Source organism: Lasioglossum baleicum, chromosome 6 (assembly GCF_051020765.1).
Source record: "Lasioglossum baleicum chromosome 6, iyLasBale1, whole genome shotgun sequence".
NCBI classification, from domain to species: Eukaryota; Metazoa; Arthropoda; class Insecta; order Hymenoptera; family Halictidae; genus Lasioglossum; species Lasioglossum baleicum.
Window position 1 is genome coordinate 7,388,073 of NC_134934.1, and position 20,061 is coordinate 7,408,133.

The 20,061-nt window shown below is 37.6% G+C and overlaps 4 protein-coding genes across 9 annotated transcripts; 2 read left to right on the forward strand and 2 right to left on the reverse strand.

The window, feature by feature from the left end:
* The first annotated feature begins 18 nt into the window (after window positions 1-18).
* L(3)76bdm (trafficking protein particle complex subunit 8 homolog l(3)76BDm) lies at window positions 19-6,035 on the forward strand. The gene is made up of 10 exons (XM_076425208.1): window positions 19-175; window positions 350-791; window positions 872-1,117; window positions 1,197-1,700; window positions 1,847-2,366; window positions 2,455-2,640; window positions 2,743-3,483; window positions 3,575-3,734; window positions 3,849-4,926; window positions 5,013-6,035. Exons 1-10 carry the CDS (start codon window positions 19-21, stop codon window positions 5,278-5,280), a joined length of 4,302 nt encoding a protein of 1,433 aa, XP_076281323.1. The 3' UTR covers window positions 5,281-6,035.
* A 135-nt stretch (window positions 6,036-6,170) lies between these two features.
* Window positions 6,171-7,928, reverse strand: LOC143209527 (uncharacterized). The gene is made up of 3 exons (XM_076425280.1): window positions 7,682-7,928; window positions 7,414-7,589; window positions 6,171-6,872 (listed from the first exon to the last, which is right to left on the reverse strand). The coding sequence occupies exons 1-3, from the start codon at window positions 7,856-7,858 to the stop codon at window positions 6,575-6,577; spliced, it is 651 nt and encodes a 216-aa protein (XP_076281395.1). The 5' UTR covers window positions 7,859-7,928; the 3' UTR covers window positions 6,171-6,574.
* Window positions 7,929-8,369: 441 nt separating this feature from the next.
* Srrm1 (Serine-arginine repetitive matrix 1) lies at window positions 8,370-17,487 on the forward strand. Of its 5 annotated transcripts, none has more exons than XM_076425222.1 (15): window positions 8,370-8,643; window positions 8,773-8,862; window positions 10,209-10,331; window positions 11,995-12,165; window positions 12,418-12,581; window positions 12,669-12,863; window positions 12,926-13,732; window positions 13,936-14,067; window positions 14,400-14,912; window positions 15,071-15,278; window positions 15,361-15,446; window positions 15,568-15,803; window positions 15,871-16,026; window positions 16,179-16,666; window positions 16,743-17,487. In XM_076425222.1, the coding sequence occupies exons 1-15, from the start codon at window positions 8,632-8,634 to the stop codon at window positions 16,953-16,955; spliced, it is 3,594 nt and encodes a 1,197-aa protein (XP_076281337.1). In that variant the 5' UTR covers window positions 8,370-8,631; the 3' UTR covers window positions 16,956-17,487. The 5 variants fall into 5 exon arrangements, with proteins under 5 accessions (XP_076281337.1, XP_076281340.1, XP_076281338.1 ...); XM_076425225.1 differs by having other exon boundaries at window positions 15,370-15,446; XM_076425223.1 differs by having other exon boundaries at window positions 14,403-14,912.
* On the reverse strand, window positions 16,661-19,444 carry Rpiiic53 (RNA polymerase III subunit C53). 2 transcript variants are annotated; one of them, XM_076425260.1, is made up of 7 exons: window positions 18,898-19,440; window positions 18,712-18,832; window positions 18,362-18,635; window positions 18,201-18,302; window positions 18,022-18,143; window positions 17,719-17,958; window positions 16,661-17,662 (listed from the first exon to the last, which is right to left on the reverse strand). In XM_076425260.1, exons 1-7 carry the CDS (start codon window positions 19,149-19,151, stop codon window positions 17,543-17,545), a joined length of 1,233 nt encoding a protein of 410 aa, XP_076281375.1. In that variant the 5' UTR covers window positions 19,152-19,440; the 3' UTR covers window positions 16,661-17,542. The 2 variants fall into 2 exon arrangements, 1 of the variants encoding a protein (XP_076281375.1); XR_013009101.1 differs by having other exon boundaries at window positions 17,520-17,662; window positions 17,719-17,951; window positions 18,898-19,444.
* Between the last annotated feature and the right edge of the window lie 617 nt (window positions 19,445-20,061).

A 20,061-nucleotide genomic window follows, 5' to 3' on the forward strand; every position in this document is an offset into this window, starting at 1 on the left:
TTATAAGTAGAAATTATCATGGCTCAGTGTAAGATAACCCCTCGGGAATTTATAAGCAATGCTTTTTCTCCGCAAATTGCTGCGGTTTGTTCAGCCGCTGCTGATTCCACTTGTCAAAAAAATAATTTATCATTCGTTGAACTGCTACAACCGTTCTGCAAATTAAACACTGAAGGTAGGAATTCTATGATTCTTTCTCTAATCCCGTTAATATAATTTCAATTAAGTGAAACAGTTCTGTTTATTGTTATTGAATTCCACAACAAACTTTTTTCATTAAGTTTAAAATATGTAACTACATTTAATAATCAAATAAATACTTTGTTAGTATACTCTTTCATTTTCATAGGTCATTTTAAAGATCCACAAGGAAATACAGTGACAGTTAGGAACCTCCGACTTTTTATACAAGATGTGAATGCTTATCCACCGGAGTTAAACATTGCTAAAAAGATGTTGAACGAAGCAGTTAGTCTGGTTATATGCGAACATACGACTATAGTTCGAATTGGAACTACAGAGCTCGATATACCAGTCTCGGTTCCTTGGTTCGAAGCATGGAGAGAAATGTTTCTAAGTGTACAATTTCCGTCGGATCACGAATTTACAAAGCATTTTCTTGCTTGTATGATAGTTGTTTCTACCGCAGAAGATAATCCTTTGGAAAAGATACAAACTATGGGTGCACAGTTACATCAAAGTATACCTGGGAAATTGCCAAAATGGTTTAATAACAATACTCTTAGATATTACATTTTAGTACACGATATTGTACAGGACGATAGGAATAAGTAATTTTTTATTTCAATTTACAATAATCATTCTAAGCTGAATTCTGTGCAGTTCAAGTAATCGTTTACAATTTTTGTAGGGCTGAAATAGTTTTTACGGAAATGAAAAATATCTACGGTGCTAACAATTGTTTTTTACTGCAAATGAATTCAAGACCACCAGGTCAAATCGATGACAATATGCATCTGCCAGATCCCTGGAGTCAATTTTTAGTGAAACATTCGGATACTTCTGGTGGCAGCGAGCAAAGTAGCTCTCCTCGTACACCTGCAGATACTAGTGGTGTTTCTTCTATGCCAAATGAAGTTACTACAGATACAGAAAAGTATGGTCTCTCATTACGTATTACATTTTTCCTTAGTTATATTTAATAATTAATAATTAATTAATAATTTATATTTTAGAACAAGTCAGGCTGGAACGCCAGTAGCTCCACATACTTCTGTATTGTTTTCTCCAGATGTGAACAGCACTATTAGTTTTCCTTCTGAAGTATCTGAATCTGCTAATATGCATTTAGAAGTTGGTCAGGAAGCTGTTTCTGTAACAATTCATCCTTTAAGTCCAACTATTGAGAAGACAGAAAATATAAGTTCTGTTGTACACGCGAAAGGACAAACAGTCAATGATACACCAATAAATGCAAATGTTTGGGCAGATTCTCCAAGTTATGTAACAACGCAACATGGTGCTAGATTATCTACTCAAGACCTTGAAAGGCTAAGAACATTAATTACAGAATTCTGTTTGAAAAGTTTATTACCTTATGTAGAAAAGCAAATTGGTCTATTAAACGATGTAACATCGAATAAGAAAGGTGTTAGTAGATCACTGTTTAGCGCGACGAGACGATGGTTTGGAACAAACAAGCCTGGCATACCAGGACCTACTGCATCAAATGCTGTAATGTATGTTGTTTATCAATATTTATTATATGTATATATTATATATACCATCCTTTTGGATAATCCTAAGTACTGTAGTAGTAGATAACAAAGAAATTTGTAAAATTGCATATATAAATATATAAAGATCCAGCTTGTTTGGATTTCAGTTATACAACAGAATCTCCAGAATTACAGTTGCGTCGCTTAGGTGACTTGTGTTTCATGTTCGGTCACTATTCACTTGCTTACCAAACATATCATAGCGCAAAAAGAGATTTTGCAGCAGATCAAGCTTGGCTTTATTATGCAGGTGCTCTAGAAATGGCTGCTTTAAGTGCATTCATGCAAGGTGAAACTAACAGAAAGACTATTGAATATATGGATGATGCAATATTGACTTACTTAAACAGTTGTAAACAGCCTCAGTTTGCAACCAGAGCAACGCTTCTCAGTGCTGAATGTTTAAAAGGCAGAAATCTGTACGGAGAGGCTGCGAAACAGTTAATTCGTATGACTAGCGAAGAATCAGATTTACGTTCAGCACTATTATTAGAACAAGCAGCTTATTGCTTTATTGGACCAAAAATGATGCGCAAATATGCCTTTCATGCCGTTCTTGCTGGTCATAGATTCTCGAAAGCAGGTCAAAGAAAACATTCGTTACGATGTTACCAACAAGCGTATCAGGTACTTTTTATTAGTTGTTGAAGATAATGAATATAATACAGTAAAACTAGATAATATGTACATATTTACCAACTGTATCTGCTACTAGGTGTATGATGGAAGAGGATGGTCGCTGGCTGAAGATCATATATATTTCACTATTGGTAGACAGGCAGCATCGTTGAAACAAATTAGCGAGGCTGTTAAAGCATTTGAAAAATTGCTTAATGCCTATAGCAAACAAGCAGCGCCACAACAAGCTACATTTTTGCGTGAATTTTTACATATCCATAATGTATGTCCATTTATTTCTATTAATTGTAGATTGTAGATCGTTTCTTAATGTGTGTATAAGTGTACACTGGGTTTTTTTTATACTAATCATTAAATGCTACAGTTACTGTTACAGGAAGGTTTATCAGATCGTCACGAGCTTCCTATCTTGCCTTTACCATTAATAGAAAGTAATAATATCAAAGTATTATACGGTCCTGCAGCTAAACCGTATGAAAACAATTTTCCAGCAAGTCATGTTTCATTTGACACTGAAGAATGCGATGACGTTAGATGGTCAAGAATGGAGGAAATGTTAATAACGGAAGCTCAGGGATCGCCACCTATGATATTTAAACCATTAGTTGCATTATATTCAAAAACAAGTAATAACAGTGTAAAAGCAAATGCAGTTCTGAATGAACCAGTGCATTTTTTTATTGAATTATACAATCCGTTACATATACCGCTGCCATTATCTAATATAACGTTATTATGGTCTTTCACTTCTGTTGATGAACAAATGTCAAATGAAATTAAGTCGACGGAGAACGTAAAATCGGCAGAGGCACAAGTAATAGAAACAATTTTGTTGCAACCAACTTGTAAACAACATATAATATTGTACCTCATACCAAAATACGTGGGAGAATTAAAAGTGTTAGGCTTAAGCTATGATTTATCTAATCCAACACATACAACAGATTTACCAGTTGTCAATCCAACAGTAGCTATTTCTGGAAAAAGGCTGTTCGAAGTTAAGGGGCCTAAATTAAAGAACGTTCAAGAAAAACCTGGTGCGAACTTGTATGGTGTAGATTATAGATTGGAAATGAATGTTATTGAAAAAACACCGTGTATGCAGGTAGTTCAGACACTTTCAATTACAATTTCATGTCAAATGCTTAATAATACCTTTATTATTTAATTATACAAAAAATTATATTTACTTCTAGGTTTTCTTTAGTAACGTATCGTCAAAAATATTGTGTGGTGAAATTCAAAAAGTGGATATGAAATTAAAAAATGTAGGAAACGCACCATTGAAAAATGTACACTTAGCGTCCACAGACGCAAAACTGTTATCATTAGGAGATGAATACATAAATATACAAGGTGAATTTAGATGATATAGTATATTTCACAAAATGTCCAAATGTATAATAGGATTATAAAGTAATTCTTTGACAAATTGATGTTAATATTTTAATATAGTGATTTTCATTTCAGAACATACAACAAAGAAAAATAACAAACTTATAACAAAAATTTCTCTACCTTCTGAGTCTAATATTTTAAATGTAGGAGAGACTTGTACAATACCATTATGGATACAAGCACCGCACGAAAAAGGAAATCATCGTTTAGATTTACTTTTTTACTATGAGAACGTTGATTCGAAAAGTGTGGTAAAGCATCGACTTTGCAGACATACGTGGCATTTCACGGTTTTAGACTCCATACAAATTAGTGCAGTTGCTTCGAGGAGTGTATTATTTAAAGATACTTCACCTACTCTGAATGTGATAGTATCCGTTAAGAATACGAACCGCATTCATGATTCTTTTATGAATGAAATTACATTATCGAAAATTTTATTTCAAAGTGGAACTTGGTCTGTATTCAGTTCGTCTGTCGCGCCAAGTAATATTAAAATACAACCTCAAGAAATGTTTCATTTAATGTTAAAGTTAAAGAAAAAATGCGAGGGCGAGTCAACATTTTCTTATGTGTCTTTAACTCAAGAAAATGATAACACGATGTTAGATTCGAATTACCCTTATATCAGTTTTATACAAAGAAGACATATTCCATCATTGGATGTGAATGAAAACACAATTGAAATGCAACAGCACTTTCAACGATCGTCACAAACTGCAGAGCAAACATCATTGTCAGCTGCCGTCACATTAAACTCTACTTTGATACTTAAATGGCAAGCAACTGTGGTGGAAGGTGGTACTGTTTCAAGACAAGTTTTCGGCCAACATCATCTTGATCTTGAATATTTGAATAAAACTTACAAACATCCAAAAGAGATTCAAATTGAACCCAGCGAATACGAAACGCGCTTGAAAATATTTGGACCAGATAAAAATGTGCCCGATTCATTGACTATGACTAGCAAAGAACAAGTTTTAGAGACGGAATACTTGAAAAATGTTATATCCTTTCAATTGAGTCATACTAGACAAATTACACATAATTTCAATCAAAATCGATTGTGCTTCGTTCCAGTAATAATGTACATACAAAATCATTTGGAATCACAAATTTCTGTTAAAGTCAATACAATAGGTACCAGCAGGTAAATATCATTAATCTTCTGCATCATATTAACGATTATGTAAAAAAAACTTTTAAATATTCACATTAATCTATTTTTCTCTTCAGCGGAACTCATCTTCCAAATATAAAGTCGCAACTGTATTCTCCGCAAGCTTCTACATTTTATAGATACGCATGTCACTCGGCGATTTTTTCTCATATAGAACCACTCACTAGCAATACTGTAAAATTACAAGCTGTACTTCCAGCCCCTGGAACATACGATTTAGCAGCGCGTGTAGAAGTCTCTGTAAGACTTGTAAATACTAGAGAATTCATCTTACAGAAATGGAAAATGGAAAGCATATGTATTATTAATGGTGATAGTAAATAACTAAGAGTATAAAGTATAAAGGTACTATTACTAAGAATATTAAATTATGTAATAAATTAATTTCGTTTATCTAATTTAAAATCATTCCTCAATGCTATGTAAATATCTAGTACAGGTCAAATTATTACTATTATATCTTTAACTATAAACGTAACGTGTATTATTTAACAGATCCCACTTTTGTTTAAGAAAAAGTCCTATTTTTACGTTTACGAGGCGTAATTTGCATTATTCCGAATAAGGCGCATCCCGCACCCTTGTAATCCTGGAAATGCGACTACGCTCTTTAAAGTTGTCTTATGTAAACACAAAATTACCTACAATAAGTTTAGATAGATGTTGAAATAGAATTCTGAAAGCAAAATGTCATAAATATATTTTTTGTATCTGTATTCAATGAATCATCCGCTTATATATATTTTATTTATTATATAAATATGCGCGCATATGTGGATATAATCTATCCAAATACATTTCGTAAACATGTGGAAAAATACGGTAAACTTGTTGCATAAAGAATTGTGAGGAACGACAAAACCGTGATACAATATAAAATATTGTTCTTACTATTCCTTTTTTTAAATACAGTAAGTTGTGAGGAAATATAACTATAGATTTATTAAAATTTAACTTTTTCAAAATTATAATTGACAAAATGTGTTAGAATTTAAAGTAATAAGAGTAAAGTAAAAATGAACGAATGTAATAAAATAAAATATATATATAACAGTTATAGTTTCCATAAATATTTCTACAGAATGAGATACGGCGACCCGAAGCCGGGTCTATAAGTATATATGGTCTAAGGATCCGATCATGGACCTTTGATATAGGTAAGCGGTAAGTTTAAAAATCCACTGGATTTAATATTCTTATTTCATGTCAATGTCTACAAATTAGAAATCCATTTTAATTTAGGATGTAATATTTATTAACATTGATTGTCGAAGTATTTACATTAATTTTACAAGATTGAAAAGTTAAAAAGTATAAAATAATTAAATCTATTAGTGTTGTAACGTCTCTAACATTCGTCACACCAAAGATAAACAAAAACGCGACAAAGAGTAAATTATGCGACACTAACACAAGAAAGTAATAGCACTATAATATAGTCTCATTACTTCAATTGGACTATATTTATATATTATAAATTACATAGTTATTATTTCTATATATCGTACAATGGCGAAAAGCCACAACCATTTTAATATACATTTTTTATACTTCAATGATTACATGTGCAATAGATTAATTTTAAAAATACACTTTTCACAATCTAGAACTTGAAAATTCACTTCTTCAAGGATTCGTAGAAATGTTTAGAGTAAAATGGTTCTCTTGGACGTTCTCTAAATGGTGTGCATATTATTGGTGTAGATAAATAATCTTTTAAAACTGATGTCGAATTTTCAGGTATCGGTGATATCATTGAATTTGGTGTATTACTTATATTAGATATTGAAGTTGACTGTTTCATTTGGTTTGCTTTGCATTTCCAACTAAGATCCGGTGTAAATTCAACTTCTAAAGTTTTCGTCGCTTTTTCGACAATCTCTTGCTCGCTTATGTTGGTACTATTTGTACTTTGTCTATAAAATCATCAATATTATGTATAATTAGTTACAAGTATCTGTATACTCTGCTCTTATTTTTCTTGTTCTTATTTAAAAAATCTTTCTCTAAACATTCAATCATTATTTATCTTAACACTTTACCTACTGGAAGCCTATTAATAAGATTTTCAATAATTGTGCTGTACCAAAAGAAAGTATAGAAATTTTCTTTCACATTGCAATCTTAAATGTGGAACTATTAGATGAAGTTAATAAGGGTGACTTGCTAGTTCACAATGAAAATTGCTGTCGCTATTGAAGGTTCCATTAAAAAGTGTTTAGCCATGTACCATAGATTTTTCAAAATTATGCAATAATCACCGGTTGGTAATGTGTTAATAATAATTGATATTTGAATTTCATTTATTATTCATTGTTTTAACCATATGTATAGGTGAAATTATTTACAATCTAAACTAACGTCATTTTATTTATAGAATCAAGTAAAGAATTCTATGCTTCCTGTTTTCGTAACTATATTTTTATTACATACGCAATTAGTAATATTAATACTTACTGGTCTGATGTATCGTTATTGTCATATTGGTAACCATATTGTTCAAAAATAAGTTCTATATTGTCACACTGTTCCTTCAGCAACTCGTATGTCTTCCTGGTTTCTTGAAGAGTATGTTCTGTAGATAAATCTTCTGTATACTTATCTACTTCCAGTGTTGTTTTCTCTATTCTTTTCTAATATAATAATATTATATAATGAATAGTAATATAGTAATAAGAGTTTTATTATTTCAAATAATTAATTATGCTTGTATATGGTTCCATACTTGTATACTGTGTATACTGTTCCATAATGCTTCAATGTGAACATTCGTTTCTTCACTATCTTCTACAAAGCGTCCGATAAAAATGTCAGGCTTACTCCATATTTTATTTAAATGTTCGATGCCTGTATCGATTTGGCGAGCTTGAAGCGTGAGCTTCTCAAAATTATTTAACTCCATTGAACACTGTTATTTCTTCGTTGAATTCAGTTGAATTTGATTTCTCGTCCATTTTAAAATAGCAGGTTAGCCAATACAACGATTAGAAAGAGTGGCCTGGAAGGAACACGTTTCTCATTGGCTATTGGATACATATAATGTTGTTATTGGTCGAAGTTACAATGTCAATAAATCAAATTATGAACAAACAATTTCCTTTTGCCCGAATGAACCGTGCCTGTGTAATTTCATCCAAATATATACACCAATATACACCTTATATATATACTCTCTCTGCTCACTATAGTAAAACCTGGTAAAACTGGTAAAACTGAAAACATTGTAAGAAATTTTTCAACGCTCTGTATACATATAATAAAGAAAGAACAATATATTTTATTAAATAAACGTGCTACACACAATGATAAAAAACATATCATATGAAATTTACGTAATTTGAAAGCCCGCTATTTTCGCATCCATTGGCAATACTGGTAGAGCGTGGCTGTCCTGTGCATTGCTAAGCAACTTCAATTTACCGATTTAACGACGGGGCCGCCATGTTGGCGAATTGATTTATCTTGAGTCCGCGTCTCTACGTTTAATTCTAACGCTTGATATTTGTATATACGCAAATGTGTGGCCATTTCATGGAGAAGAAAGCGCGCTAACAACTAACTACGTGGTTGTGAAAGCAGCTCTTCTTAAATCCGACGTTGAAGAGGAGGATTGGAACGCCGCCAGGCTTCGAGTATCGAGTATTGTGCAGCTTCTAATTTCTACACGTTGCCAAGATGATGTACACGGTAAATTAGCTAACTTTCTTTTTACCAACCCGATTCGATTTTCGATTACTCAATATCCACTAAAGGATTTCATTAAGATACTTTAATACTTGATGTTTTGCTAACTCGATATTTCTGGGATCTACATAGGGGACTACGGCGTCGCAGGACACGAGGTTCAGCGATAAAGAGAAGAAACTTCTAAAGCAAATGAAGTTTGGAGATTCTCTGACACAGAAGGTGATACTCATCCACCATTATAATTTCAATATTTCAATAACTAATAAGATGTCTGCATGCTATTCAAATCTACATATCGCAGTATGCAGCGTATCAAGTTACACTGTACCATCCGTGTCTCATAACATGGTACTCAGAACGGCATAGGGACAAGGGTAGTTTACCCTCATGCGATGTGATACACCTGAAGTAATGGTACAGTCGAACCTCGATAACTCGAATCTCAAGGGAAGAACTAAAATCTTTGAGTTATAGAGGTTTCAAACTACCGAAGTCTTCGAGTAAGAGTGGTGTTTACCCACTTCGAAAATTCGACTTATAGGGGGTTTATACAAGAGTTAATAATTTGCAGCTTGTAATAGTTTCAAAGAAAAAAAGTTCAATTTTTGAAGACAAGTTATTTATTATAAACGTATAGTAAATATAATCTACTAGGCTCTTGCATATTACTATTACATATTAAAGAAATCTGTGATTTTACTTAGCGTTAATGAATTAACAGATTGTTGATCAATGATATTTTCAATGATAACGAAAGCAGAGAATACCTACATTTTCTTCAATATCATTGCATCTTTTTACAAAACTTTGTAAAAAATTTACTGCTTCTTTAGCTTGTTTAGCTTTCATAATAAATAATTCGAGTTAAAGGAAGTTTTATTTTGATTTAAAGAGGTGTTTTTAAAGTGCAGAGAAAGGGAATGAATAAAATTTTTGTCTTTTAGAGGTTTTCGAGTTAAAGAGGGTCGAGATATTGAGGGTTGACTGTAGGTCTGATATAATTGAGGCTTATAAATCACATTCATTTGGAATTAAAAATTCATAGTAACGTATCAGTTCATTTTTTTAATAAATGTATTGGAATTTATAAGTAACAAGGTGCCTACCCTCGCAACCAGGCCCTCCGGGCGGGTTGCTCTGAGTTATTTTCTCTATGTTAGCGATTTTTGTTTTTTTAATCAATATCCTTGTGTCCGTGTCACCATCTAGCAGCTCTGCTCGGTAATTGGTTGGAACATACAGACATATTTTTCTGCTTTATATATTAGATGGAAATTAAAGTCTATATAGGGAAACCTATAGTAGGTTTGACTGTAGTAATCTTTTCAGCGATTAGCAAAAAAGCATGTGACTCAACTGAGTGTGCCTGACCAATCAGATTGTTTCTTGCAAATTCCGTTCGTGTTCCTTCTGAGTACCACGTTATGAGGCATATGGACAATACACATGCAATTATTTTCGCAAGTATTCAGGATACATACAAATGTTTGAGCTGCAGTGATTTTAGTTAATCAGTTTGGCACTCTGTAAAAATTGAATCTGTACCATATGTGTCCCTCTCACAGGTGGATATGAGCAAAGTAAAGCTCGACGTGATCAAACCATGGATCACCACGAAGATCACACAGATCCTGGGCATGGAGGACGACGTTGTGGTAGAATTTGTATATAACCAACTGGAGGAAAAGGTAAGGGACTTGCATCGCTTCAGATCTTCAGTAGAGTTTAGTCCGAACTACGAGGTAGACTAAAGTTATAAACGAATTATGAAATGCGTTCACTTGGCTTTTTCCCCTCATCATAGGAAATCGATAAATACACATTATTTCAGCACAAAGTTTTGTAACCAGTTACAAAATCCATTATCATCCAAAATCCGCACAAAGTGCTAATTTTGGAGGTGAAAAGCAAGGAGGCAGAATTACCATTAATTTAATCATGCTTGCCTCATTGTTTTTTGTTTCTTAAATTCTGACAAAACAAGAAAAAAAGAGTATCATCGTTCCCGTATATGTCCTGTGTGTCCCGTTTTTATCTCTCCGAAAACCGTCTCCGTTTCCGAGCAAAATGATCCTATATATATATACATATATATATCAACCCAAAACACACACACACATACACACACACACACACAAAAAAAAGAAAACTCTGATGTAGCTGATCCTGCAACACAGTGCCCATGTACAAGCAAGTTCTTATCACGTATGTTTGAATTCCCCGTTAGTATAAGTAGAGACCGTTGGTGGGGCTCAACCCTATTGTCCAAATGGCATTCGGATGTGCTCCTCTCTACATCCGATTGGCCGCCTTTCTATCAGCCGTCCAACGCTAGCCGAGGCGAGCCGGTGTATATCAACGTCGTCTTAGAACCACTGCTGAAACTTCAGCCTCGGCAGTTCATCGTCCACCGTTCATCGTCACCGGCGTGCTCGCAATAATCTCGTCGCCGTCGAGCCGTTGCCACACTTCTCGTCGTTAAACGGAGCTCTGCCCGAGGTCTTCTACCATTCTGCAGATGTCTGCGTTGCCGTAATCGCGTCGTCTACTAGCTGCACCGACCGCCACCTTCGTGGCTACCTCGCTCGAGGTGGTTACCTGCCAGAGCCACACCTGTGAAAGCTGTGGTACAGCTTTCTACCACCATCGGACTGCCTGCAGCTGAAACCATGTCACCAACGAATCATCCTGCCTGGACAGGATGCCTGGTCGGCTCCCAAGGACATCACCGCAGCCTGAAGTACCTCGACTACACCTGGACGCAGATTTCTTTGGTCATCGTACCACCCATTACGACCAGAAGAACCGAGGAACTTGCAGGTCATTCGATGCTGGACGCGACTGAGTCGTGGACCACGCCGGAGGTATCTCTACTCGGTTTGACACTGTTTGTCAACGTCACAGGTTGGTGGAACGGTGTTCCTTCTCTCTATTAATCCTTTCGACTTTTCAGCTAACATGTACTTATGCGTTTCAGCGACTCTCTGCCCTCATTGGCAGAGTGTTTGTCGAAGTTATGAGAAGGTATCAATGTGTAATTCTGTGCTATTTGTGCGTTTATCGATCGGTGTAATGTGTTTTTTTTTCTTGGCGTATCTTAGTTGTTAGCGCAGACGTGAAACCGTGAGGAGATTCACTGTTGGCGGTAAGACTCGAGGGGGAAAAGCAGTTAGTAGCAACATAGGGAGGTGGACACACACACACGCATACTCTGTTACCGATGATTATATATGTCGCGCGACGTTTCTGTTGCGTTCGTGGCATTTCAATAGCAAAATGGAACGCGCCGTCTATTTCGCTCGGTTGTATAGAGTGGCAACGATTGACACCGGTCTACTATGTATTTTACAGTTCCCGGATCCACGAAAAATGCAGATCAACCTAACGGGCTTCCTGAACGGCAGAAATGCCCGGTCTTTCATGGGCGAATTATGGGACCTTTTGGTCTCCGCTCAGGAAAGCGTGACCGGCATACCAGAGGCTTTCTTGCAACAGAAAAAAGATCAGATTAAGAAACGTTTGGTGATTATCAACAATTTTCTGTCGTCACACTTTTTTCTTTTCTCTCCGCAAGTCTTTTTCGTTTCGCCGCGTGAAGTAGACAGCGATTAGAGTTGAACAGTTGAACGGCTGAATTTTAACATTCAGCAGGAACGTTCAATCGAATGTTTTCTTGACACGCGAGGTTCAGTTTAGGTTTTCCATGTTTGATACTTGATAAAACGAACAAGTATCGTTGTGGTGTTTATTCTAACTCTGAACGTATCGAATTAGGAGGAGCAAGAGAAGCTGCAAGCTTCGTTGGCTGAAAAGGAGAAGGAGAAAGAGAGGGAGAAAGAGAAGGATGAAGCTGAGAACAAGATAAAGAAAGAGGACAAAGAACGTGGCTCGTCGAAGGAGCGAAGAAGAGATAGAAGCAGAGATCGTGACAGAGATAGGTATGATTTTCTAATCATCTGAATAAATTCTTGGTTGCGGATTATAGACGAATTATAACATAATAACTCTTGCATTATTATTCGCAGAAGCAAAAGGAGTCGATCGAGAGATCGACACAGAGACCGCGACAGATCTAGTCGTAAGCGACGATCGTCCTCGAGGTCACCTAGCAAGAATTCCGTAAAAGACAACGGGAAGGAAATGCCAGAGGTGAAGATTGAACGGGAGGATTCCCCTCAGCCCGAGAACGCCATACCGCTGATGCCAGTGAAGACTAAACCGTAAGTGTCCCTGTTTAGCTGCGCGCCATAATTATAGATCATATATCGAGATCTGTCAACAGGGAAGCTGCTGTCGCGATATCCCGATTGCAAGCGAAGCTAATGAGCATCGCCGATGGAAAGAAAAAAAACAATCGTACTCCATCGCCGGAGGCACTAGAGAAAGCCAAGAAATCTCGATCCAGATCTAAGTCCCCGATAAATCGTTCGAAAAAGTCCCGATCGAAATCACCGAGTCGCGACTCGAAGACAAGACGATCAAGATCGCCTACATCGAAATCGAGACGGTCTCGCTCGAAATCAAGATCCAGACGATCCAGGTCTCGATCGAAGTCCCGACGATCGAAGTCCAGGTCGCAGGAGCGTTCTAAATCGAGACGCACGAAATCCAAGTCGCCAAGGTCGCGCTCACGGTCTCGTTCACGGTCGAAAAAGTCAAGGTCGAAGAGCAATGACCGAAGTAAGTCTAGAAAGTCGAGGTCTGATTCGAGCGACTCCAGATCGTCGAAGTCCCGCTCGAAATCGCCCGATAAGAGAAAGGATAATCTCGATTCCAGCAGGAAGCGAGACGCGAGCACAAGTAGTAGCTCGGAGTCGGAGGAAGACAAGGGCGCGAAAGATAAGAACGATTTCGAGATTAGAAAGAAGAAGGACGGGGTGCAGGCTAAGAGATCCTATAGAAAAACTAATAAAGATGACAGTGGTAGCGAGAGCGACTCAAGTCGCGAACGGAAATCAGTGCCTAAACGACGGAGTCCCTCGCCCAGGAAAGACCGTGGTAGATCCAAGGACAGAGACCGATCGAGGGACAGATCACGGGATAGATCACGAGACAGGTCGCGGGACAGATCACGAGACAGGAACAGAAGGTGAATAATTTCGTGTCATAATATGAACGCAAATTGGCTGTCCGCCGTCCGTATACCATTTTCAAACGTCCCTAGCTGAATACCACAGTTCATTATAAAATGCACATAAATAGTTAGAAATATAAAAAAAGAAATTATAGATATTTCTACATTCCTCGAGTGAAAGTTGGAGGGATATTAACCATCACGTAAATTTAATTTAGGAGGTCTATGGAGAGGGAACGAGAGAGAAGACGAGAACGGGAACGAGAAAGGGAGCGGGACAGGCTGGATAGATACAGCGGTAGCCGCAGCATGCGACCTCCGTCAGTGCGCAGAGCACCTAGCAGGAGAAGGTAATGTTGACTATCGTCGATGGCAGAGTATACAAAATTATTCGTCATTCGCGAGTAGAGATTGCATTCGGCAATATCAGGGGACAACAAAGTATCTCAATCCTTGATCGCCAGCTACAATCACAGTAATATTGGCACACTTTTAACTTCTTTTTTCGTTCATAATTTCCTAAAAGAAAAAGATACCTATGTATCCTCCTAAACCTAAAAAACGAACACTTTTAATTAAAGTGGACTATATGACTTGGATTCTTTTTTTTACAAGTTAGAACAATTAGTGTATTAGAAGTTGTGAAAGCGTATTGTGTGTTAACACATTGCAATTGTCCCAGAAGCCCTCCGCGTCGAAGTCCGGCAAGGTATCGACGAAGATCGCCAAGCCCCGGTGATAGACGCAGAAGAAGATCCCTGGACCGTAGACGTCGATCATCGGAGAGGCGAGACAGGCGTCGATCTCCGGATCGTCGTGACAGCAGGCGTCGCTCGCCGGACGGCCGGGATCGATCGCTCAGGTACGATAGATCTTCCTCGCGCGACAGATCGAGTAGGCGGGACCGTTCCAGAGACAGGGAGAGGAGGGATAAAGATCGGAGATCTAGATCTCGGGACCATAGATCTAGATCGAAAGATCACAGATCGTCGGTGGATCGTTCAAGAGACGAAAAACGATCTCCCGATCGTTCGCGGGACGCTAAGGACAAGACGAAGGAGAAGAAGGTCGAGGAAAAAGTTAAAAAATCAACAGATACGGGATCGCGAAAAGAATTGCGAAACGGAAGGTCTAAGTCGAGTAGCTCGGAAAGTAGCGAAAGTAGTTCCTCTAGCAATGAGGATGAAGCGATCAGGTGAGTGAAGTGGTTATACCCCGTATTTTCACATTTATGTTACAGACCTTACGATTGTCGGAGCGTAACACAGCTATGTTCTGTTTTCCCCGCTTAGCAGTGTAGAACGAAACTTCTGACATATTCTGACCAATCCTATACCCTTTGTCTGTGCGCAGAAAATCGCTCGAACGGAAATCGTCTCAAGAGAAACGAGAGCACACCGACGACAAACGTAAAGAGAAGGAGAAGCCCGTCAAAGAGGAGCCGATCAAACGACCCGAGAAAGACGTCAAGAAAGCTGAACCAGCATCCATCAAGAAACCGGACCCCAGCGTTTCTCCAAAGAAACTTCAACCCACCACTCTTCCCGTAACCAGACACAGAGTGAGTCGATCGATCCTGCTCGATCTTATTCCAAGAAAATACTTCACCTTTCTATCTATGTCTATTCTCTGCAACGTTCCAGTTCTCGAAGAGTTTATCTCGTACGCCCTCGCCGTTTAAAAAGACTGAAGATATCATAGCCGCAGTTAAAGTTAAACAACCATCAAAGTAAGTGTGCTTCACTCGATTATCAGGTCGTCCTATAAATAATGTGAATTTTTTTTATTTCACTCATACATATCAAAGGAACTGCAAAGGTATCTGGCTCATGAATAATTGTTATTTACAGGGAGGAACACAAAGAGGAATCACCGAAAGAAGAATCGAGCTTCACCTCCGGAGACACTTTCCCTCTGAAGAAGGACGATAAATCAATAAAGTCGATCAAAACAGTGGCAGAAGAGAAGAAGTCAGGCCAGAAGACGTCGGAGCCCGTCCTCATAAAGAAACCCATCGAGGTGGCCAAGAAATCGAAGAGAGAGAAACGCGATGGTTCTACGGACTCGAACGATAGTGAAAGTGAAGGTAGATCTGATTTTTAATCACTTCAAAGTGTCGCTTCAGTGGATTCTCAAGATTTTTAATATTATAGGTAAGAAGAAGTCAAGGAAGGTAGAAAAATCTAGGAAATCTAGGAAAGCTTCTTCGGACGACGAGAAATCGGACAAAGGCGGTTCCAGCTCGGACTCTGAGGAGGACAGGAAGCATGTGGAGAAGAGCAAGAAGATCCGAGATACAAATCGAGGAGGTAAGCTTTTACACCACCTACTAGGTCAATGCAAAAGTTCGCCCCCGATTTCGTATAAAAATACAACAAGGGATCGGACACAAACTTCTACACTGACCTAATATAATTAATAAAATGAATTGCAGAATACATAATGTCATTTCCTTTGTTAGATTCGTTGGATGAGCGTAGCAAGGACAAAAAGGATAGAAAGCGGGATGCTAGCGAGAGTGAACTTCGTAAACGATCAAAGAAGGAAGCGGAAGAAGACACTAAGAAGTCGAAGAGATCGAGGAAAGACTCGTCTTCTGGCGATGAAGATCAGAAAACGAAGAGGGGTAAAAGCGAGGATGATAGGTCTCGGTTGCGAAAGTCTAAAAAGGATTCTAGCTCGGACGACGAGCCGAAGAAGACTAGGAAGAGGAGAGACAGTTCTTCGGATGATGAAAAATCAAGATCACGAAAGTCGAGGAAAGATTCAACGAGTGACGATGAAGGAAAAGTACGCCCGAAGAAGTCCAAACGAGATTCGAGCACAGACGATGAGGAAGTGGGTGAAAAGGATACGAAAAAGAAGAGGAAAGCCGACGACAGTTCGGATGAAGAGAAAGTGAAGAAGAAACGTAAAAAGAAAACTAAAACTAGTACCAGTGAATCGGAGGTAGTGTCATTATTTTGCTGATTATTTATTTTTATTTTTAGGAAAGATTATTATCTGTTCTGATTTGTGTTCTTAGGAGAGCGAGGTGGAGGAAAAGAAGAAGAAGAAAGATAAAAAGCACAAGAAACACAAGAAGCATAAAAAACATCGAAAACACAAAAAGAAGAAGGTCGCGGACTCTGATGAATCCGATGTAAGTGAGGGAAACACTGAGGAACTGGAGAAAAAATTACGGGAAAAGGCATTGAAGTCTATGAAAAAGGGTCATAGTATAGAGAGAAGTGATTGAGAGAGTTCGGTATGATTTATTAAGAGGCGTGTGTAATGTGTGTATACCTCTGTAATGCAATGCACTTGCTCTAACTGTATCACCAATGCGTGTTTCTGTTTATAATTAACGATAATAGGATCGCGTATCCTACCACAATATTCTCTTGTGCAAAAGCAAGTCCAACATTCTGAGCAAGTCCTAATTTTTACCAACCTTAAACTTAAGCTTACGATTACAGAGTGAATCGTAAAACTTTTTTTTTTTGACTTAGAGAAGTGGAAACAGTATAATATATCTTATTGTGTAATAGGGACAGAGAAATTTCTTGTGCCACTTTCATGTACGATTTTTACATTTTTCAAGACGTGTTGATACGATTAGGTAAAGACGAAGGTATCGCCGTTCGTTCAGAAGTTGGTTTTATGAATTATTGTTCATTGTATAGTGCGATGGATTTAGTTAGTAAATCTAATTTGTGTAAAAAAATAAGTTTCAATCAACTTATCCATATTAAGAGAAAAAAAGGAATAAATTACGTCTTGAAGAAAAATATGTCGCCACGTCTGTTATTCGTGTCATGTCTTTTTAGATTAAGGAAAATTTATTTACAACTTGAGCAACATAGATTCCCAATCAGGGGAACATATAAGCGTGTTACTAATTGGTCCAAGATTTATCAGATCACCAGTTAACTTTTCCGTGTCTACTTTCGCAGCGATAAGATCCTGAGGAAGAGAATCATTTCAGTAATTGTCCTGTTTCTATATTTTGATATACGTACTTGTCGAAAGCTATGCCTCGATCCTAGGTCCACGATCAAATTGTTCTCTCCTAACACTAATCGCGCCTTTCCTGACTTCAAAATTTGCAATTTTCCTAGAATACCAGGTTTTAAACTATTTAAAGTACAAAAGTCCGTGTCCGAGGTAGCTGCATTTTCTTTCTCCTTGCTCGGGCCGTTTTCGCGAGTTGTTCTAGTGTCTTCAGCGCTTCCCACGAAACCAGGTAAGCAATCTGGAAACTGCAGATTGTTTATTATAATCACAACCATAAGAACAATTACAGTTAATTTCATTTGTCCAACCTGTAATAAAATGTACGAATTTGTCTTGTTTTCGATCATCTGTGGAATGCTATCCAATTCTTCTTTCGGTTCCACATTCAATGTGGGCCCCTTGACTTTAACTTCATTTTTAGATGGTAATACTACAAAATAATAACAATATAACATCATCCTAAGTGGAAGTAACAGTGTTTACTTACCCTCTCCATTCTCTAATATAGTTGGTTTTGTATTTATTTCCTCCTCTTCCTCAACATTTAACTCCTGTTTAATTTCTTCTTTGTGCATCTTTGCTGTATCAACTAAATGATAATATTCTTAGTTTCATCTCTATATTAATAGGTATGTTGATAATAGGTACCTTTGATCATTGGCAAGGTAACAGGTCCATTATCAAAATCATCAGGGTCCCCGCTATCAATAAAATCATCTCTCAATAATAACTTCAATTTCTCTTCTTCTTCAGCTTTATCAATGCTGCGATTTAGATCTAATTTTGGTTTTTCTAAAGATGTTTGTGAACTTCTTTCGCTATCTCCATAGCCACCACCACCGCCACCGCCACCACCACCACCACCACTGCTGCTACGCTTTCCTGGGGTGCTGTTTATTCCAGTGGACCAAATACCGCTAGACTAAAACAACAAATTAAATATAGAACAAGAATTTGACACATAAGACCATTGTGTTAAAACTAATGTTTGAATGCACCTGTATCAAATTGCTAGCTCTTCCACGTCCTCGGTCGTTTCTACCTCTGTCACCTTTGCCACGTCCTCGAGCATTGTCTCTACCTCTGCCTGGTTTCGCAGAATCTCCTGGCGATGCATCCCTTTACAAAGAAAAACATTGAATTAATGATCAGCATCGAGTGGACCTGTTCTTCTCATTACTCACTCTTTCTTTTTCGTTCTCTGTGCATTTAAATTTGGTGTGTATACCCTCTTAGGCTTTTCTGTTTTTATGTTGCCCCCTAATGTCAAGTCTCTCGGCAGACGGAACGAAGTTAGTCTAGTGGTAGACGTTGTTGGTAGACCAGGTTCAATTTTAATGTTTCTTATGGGAGCCGGTATCGACGTTCCTGGCTCAACTTTGATCTTCACGTTTCCTGGCAGTGTATGATTTGAATTGACAGATTTGTCCGAAGCCATTGTTGACTACAATTGCCAGTAGAGTTGCCAGATGCGGGAGAAAAATGGCCGCTCACCTCACGTGTCGTAGTACAGGGTAGTGGAGGGGAGAAATGGCGGTATATTTGTTTGTGGGGGAGATGTCGCCATTGTCGCGACGCTACTGTGTGCGTGTAGGATCATAAGTAGGGATGGCGTGAACTGCTACACTACTTTTGGATCACTTGTGATCACTTGTGCTTGTGTGCTTGTGAGTCGATCACGTTCGTTTCCAATCACGGTGATTTTTCACAGTTTTTCTTGATTTTCGTTCGCACAAGTCACAGAGACAAAAACTGAAAATTGAATATATTTATAATTTTTATCAGTAAATTTACGTTATATACAGAAAACGTAACGTAATTTGAAATTTACGTTATATGCAGATATTTTTATGCAAGCTACGTATATATAATTGATATATTTGAAGAAGAACCCTTGATTAAAAGATCACGATCACGGCGTGAATGAAGTTAAAATCACGACCGTGATCGTGATTTTGCGATCACTGTGATAAATAACGGTTGGTGATTTTGTAGGCCATCACTACTACTGTGGCAGCTACCTCCTACACTCGCCAGCAGATGGACAATTAGACAACACGTTTCTCGCTATCACCCGAAGTGACCCTATATGTTCTTGTCTCGAGTATTTATTTCGTAAGTCGCTGTCGCTGTTGTGAACTTTCAGCACGGTGCATGGTACTTAACCTCAAACAGAGATTTCCTCTCTGCCTCAAACGTGCAATGAAACGAGTTAAAAAGGATTAAATGATTTTTGTTAGATTACACAAATACTAGAATAGTGGTATAACATTAGAGCGGAAAATCATGTTGTATAGTTTCTGTAATATTTTTCGAAGGTTTCTCTTTAGTTTAGTTGCTCTGAGTTG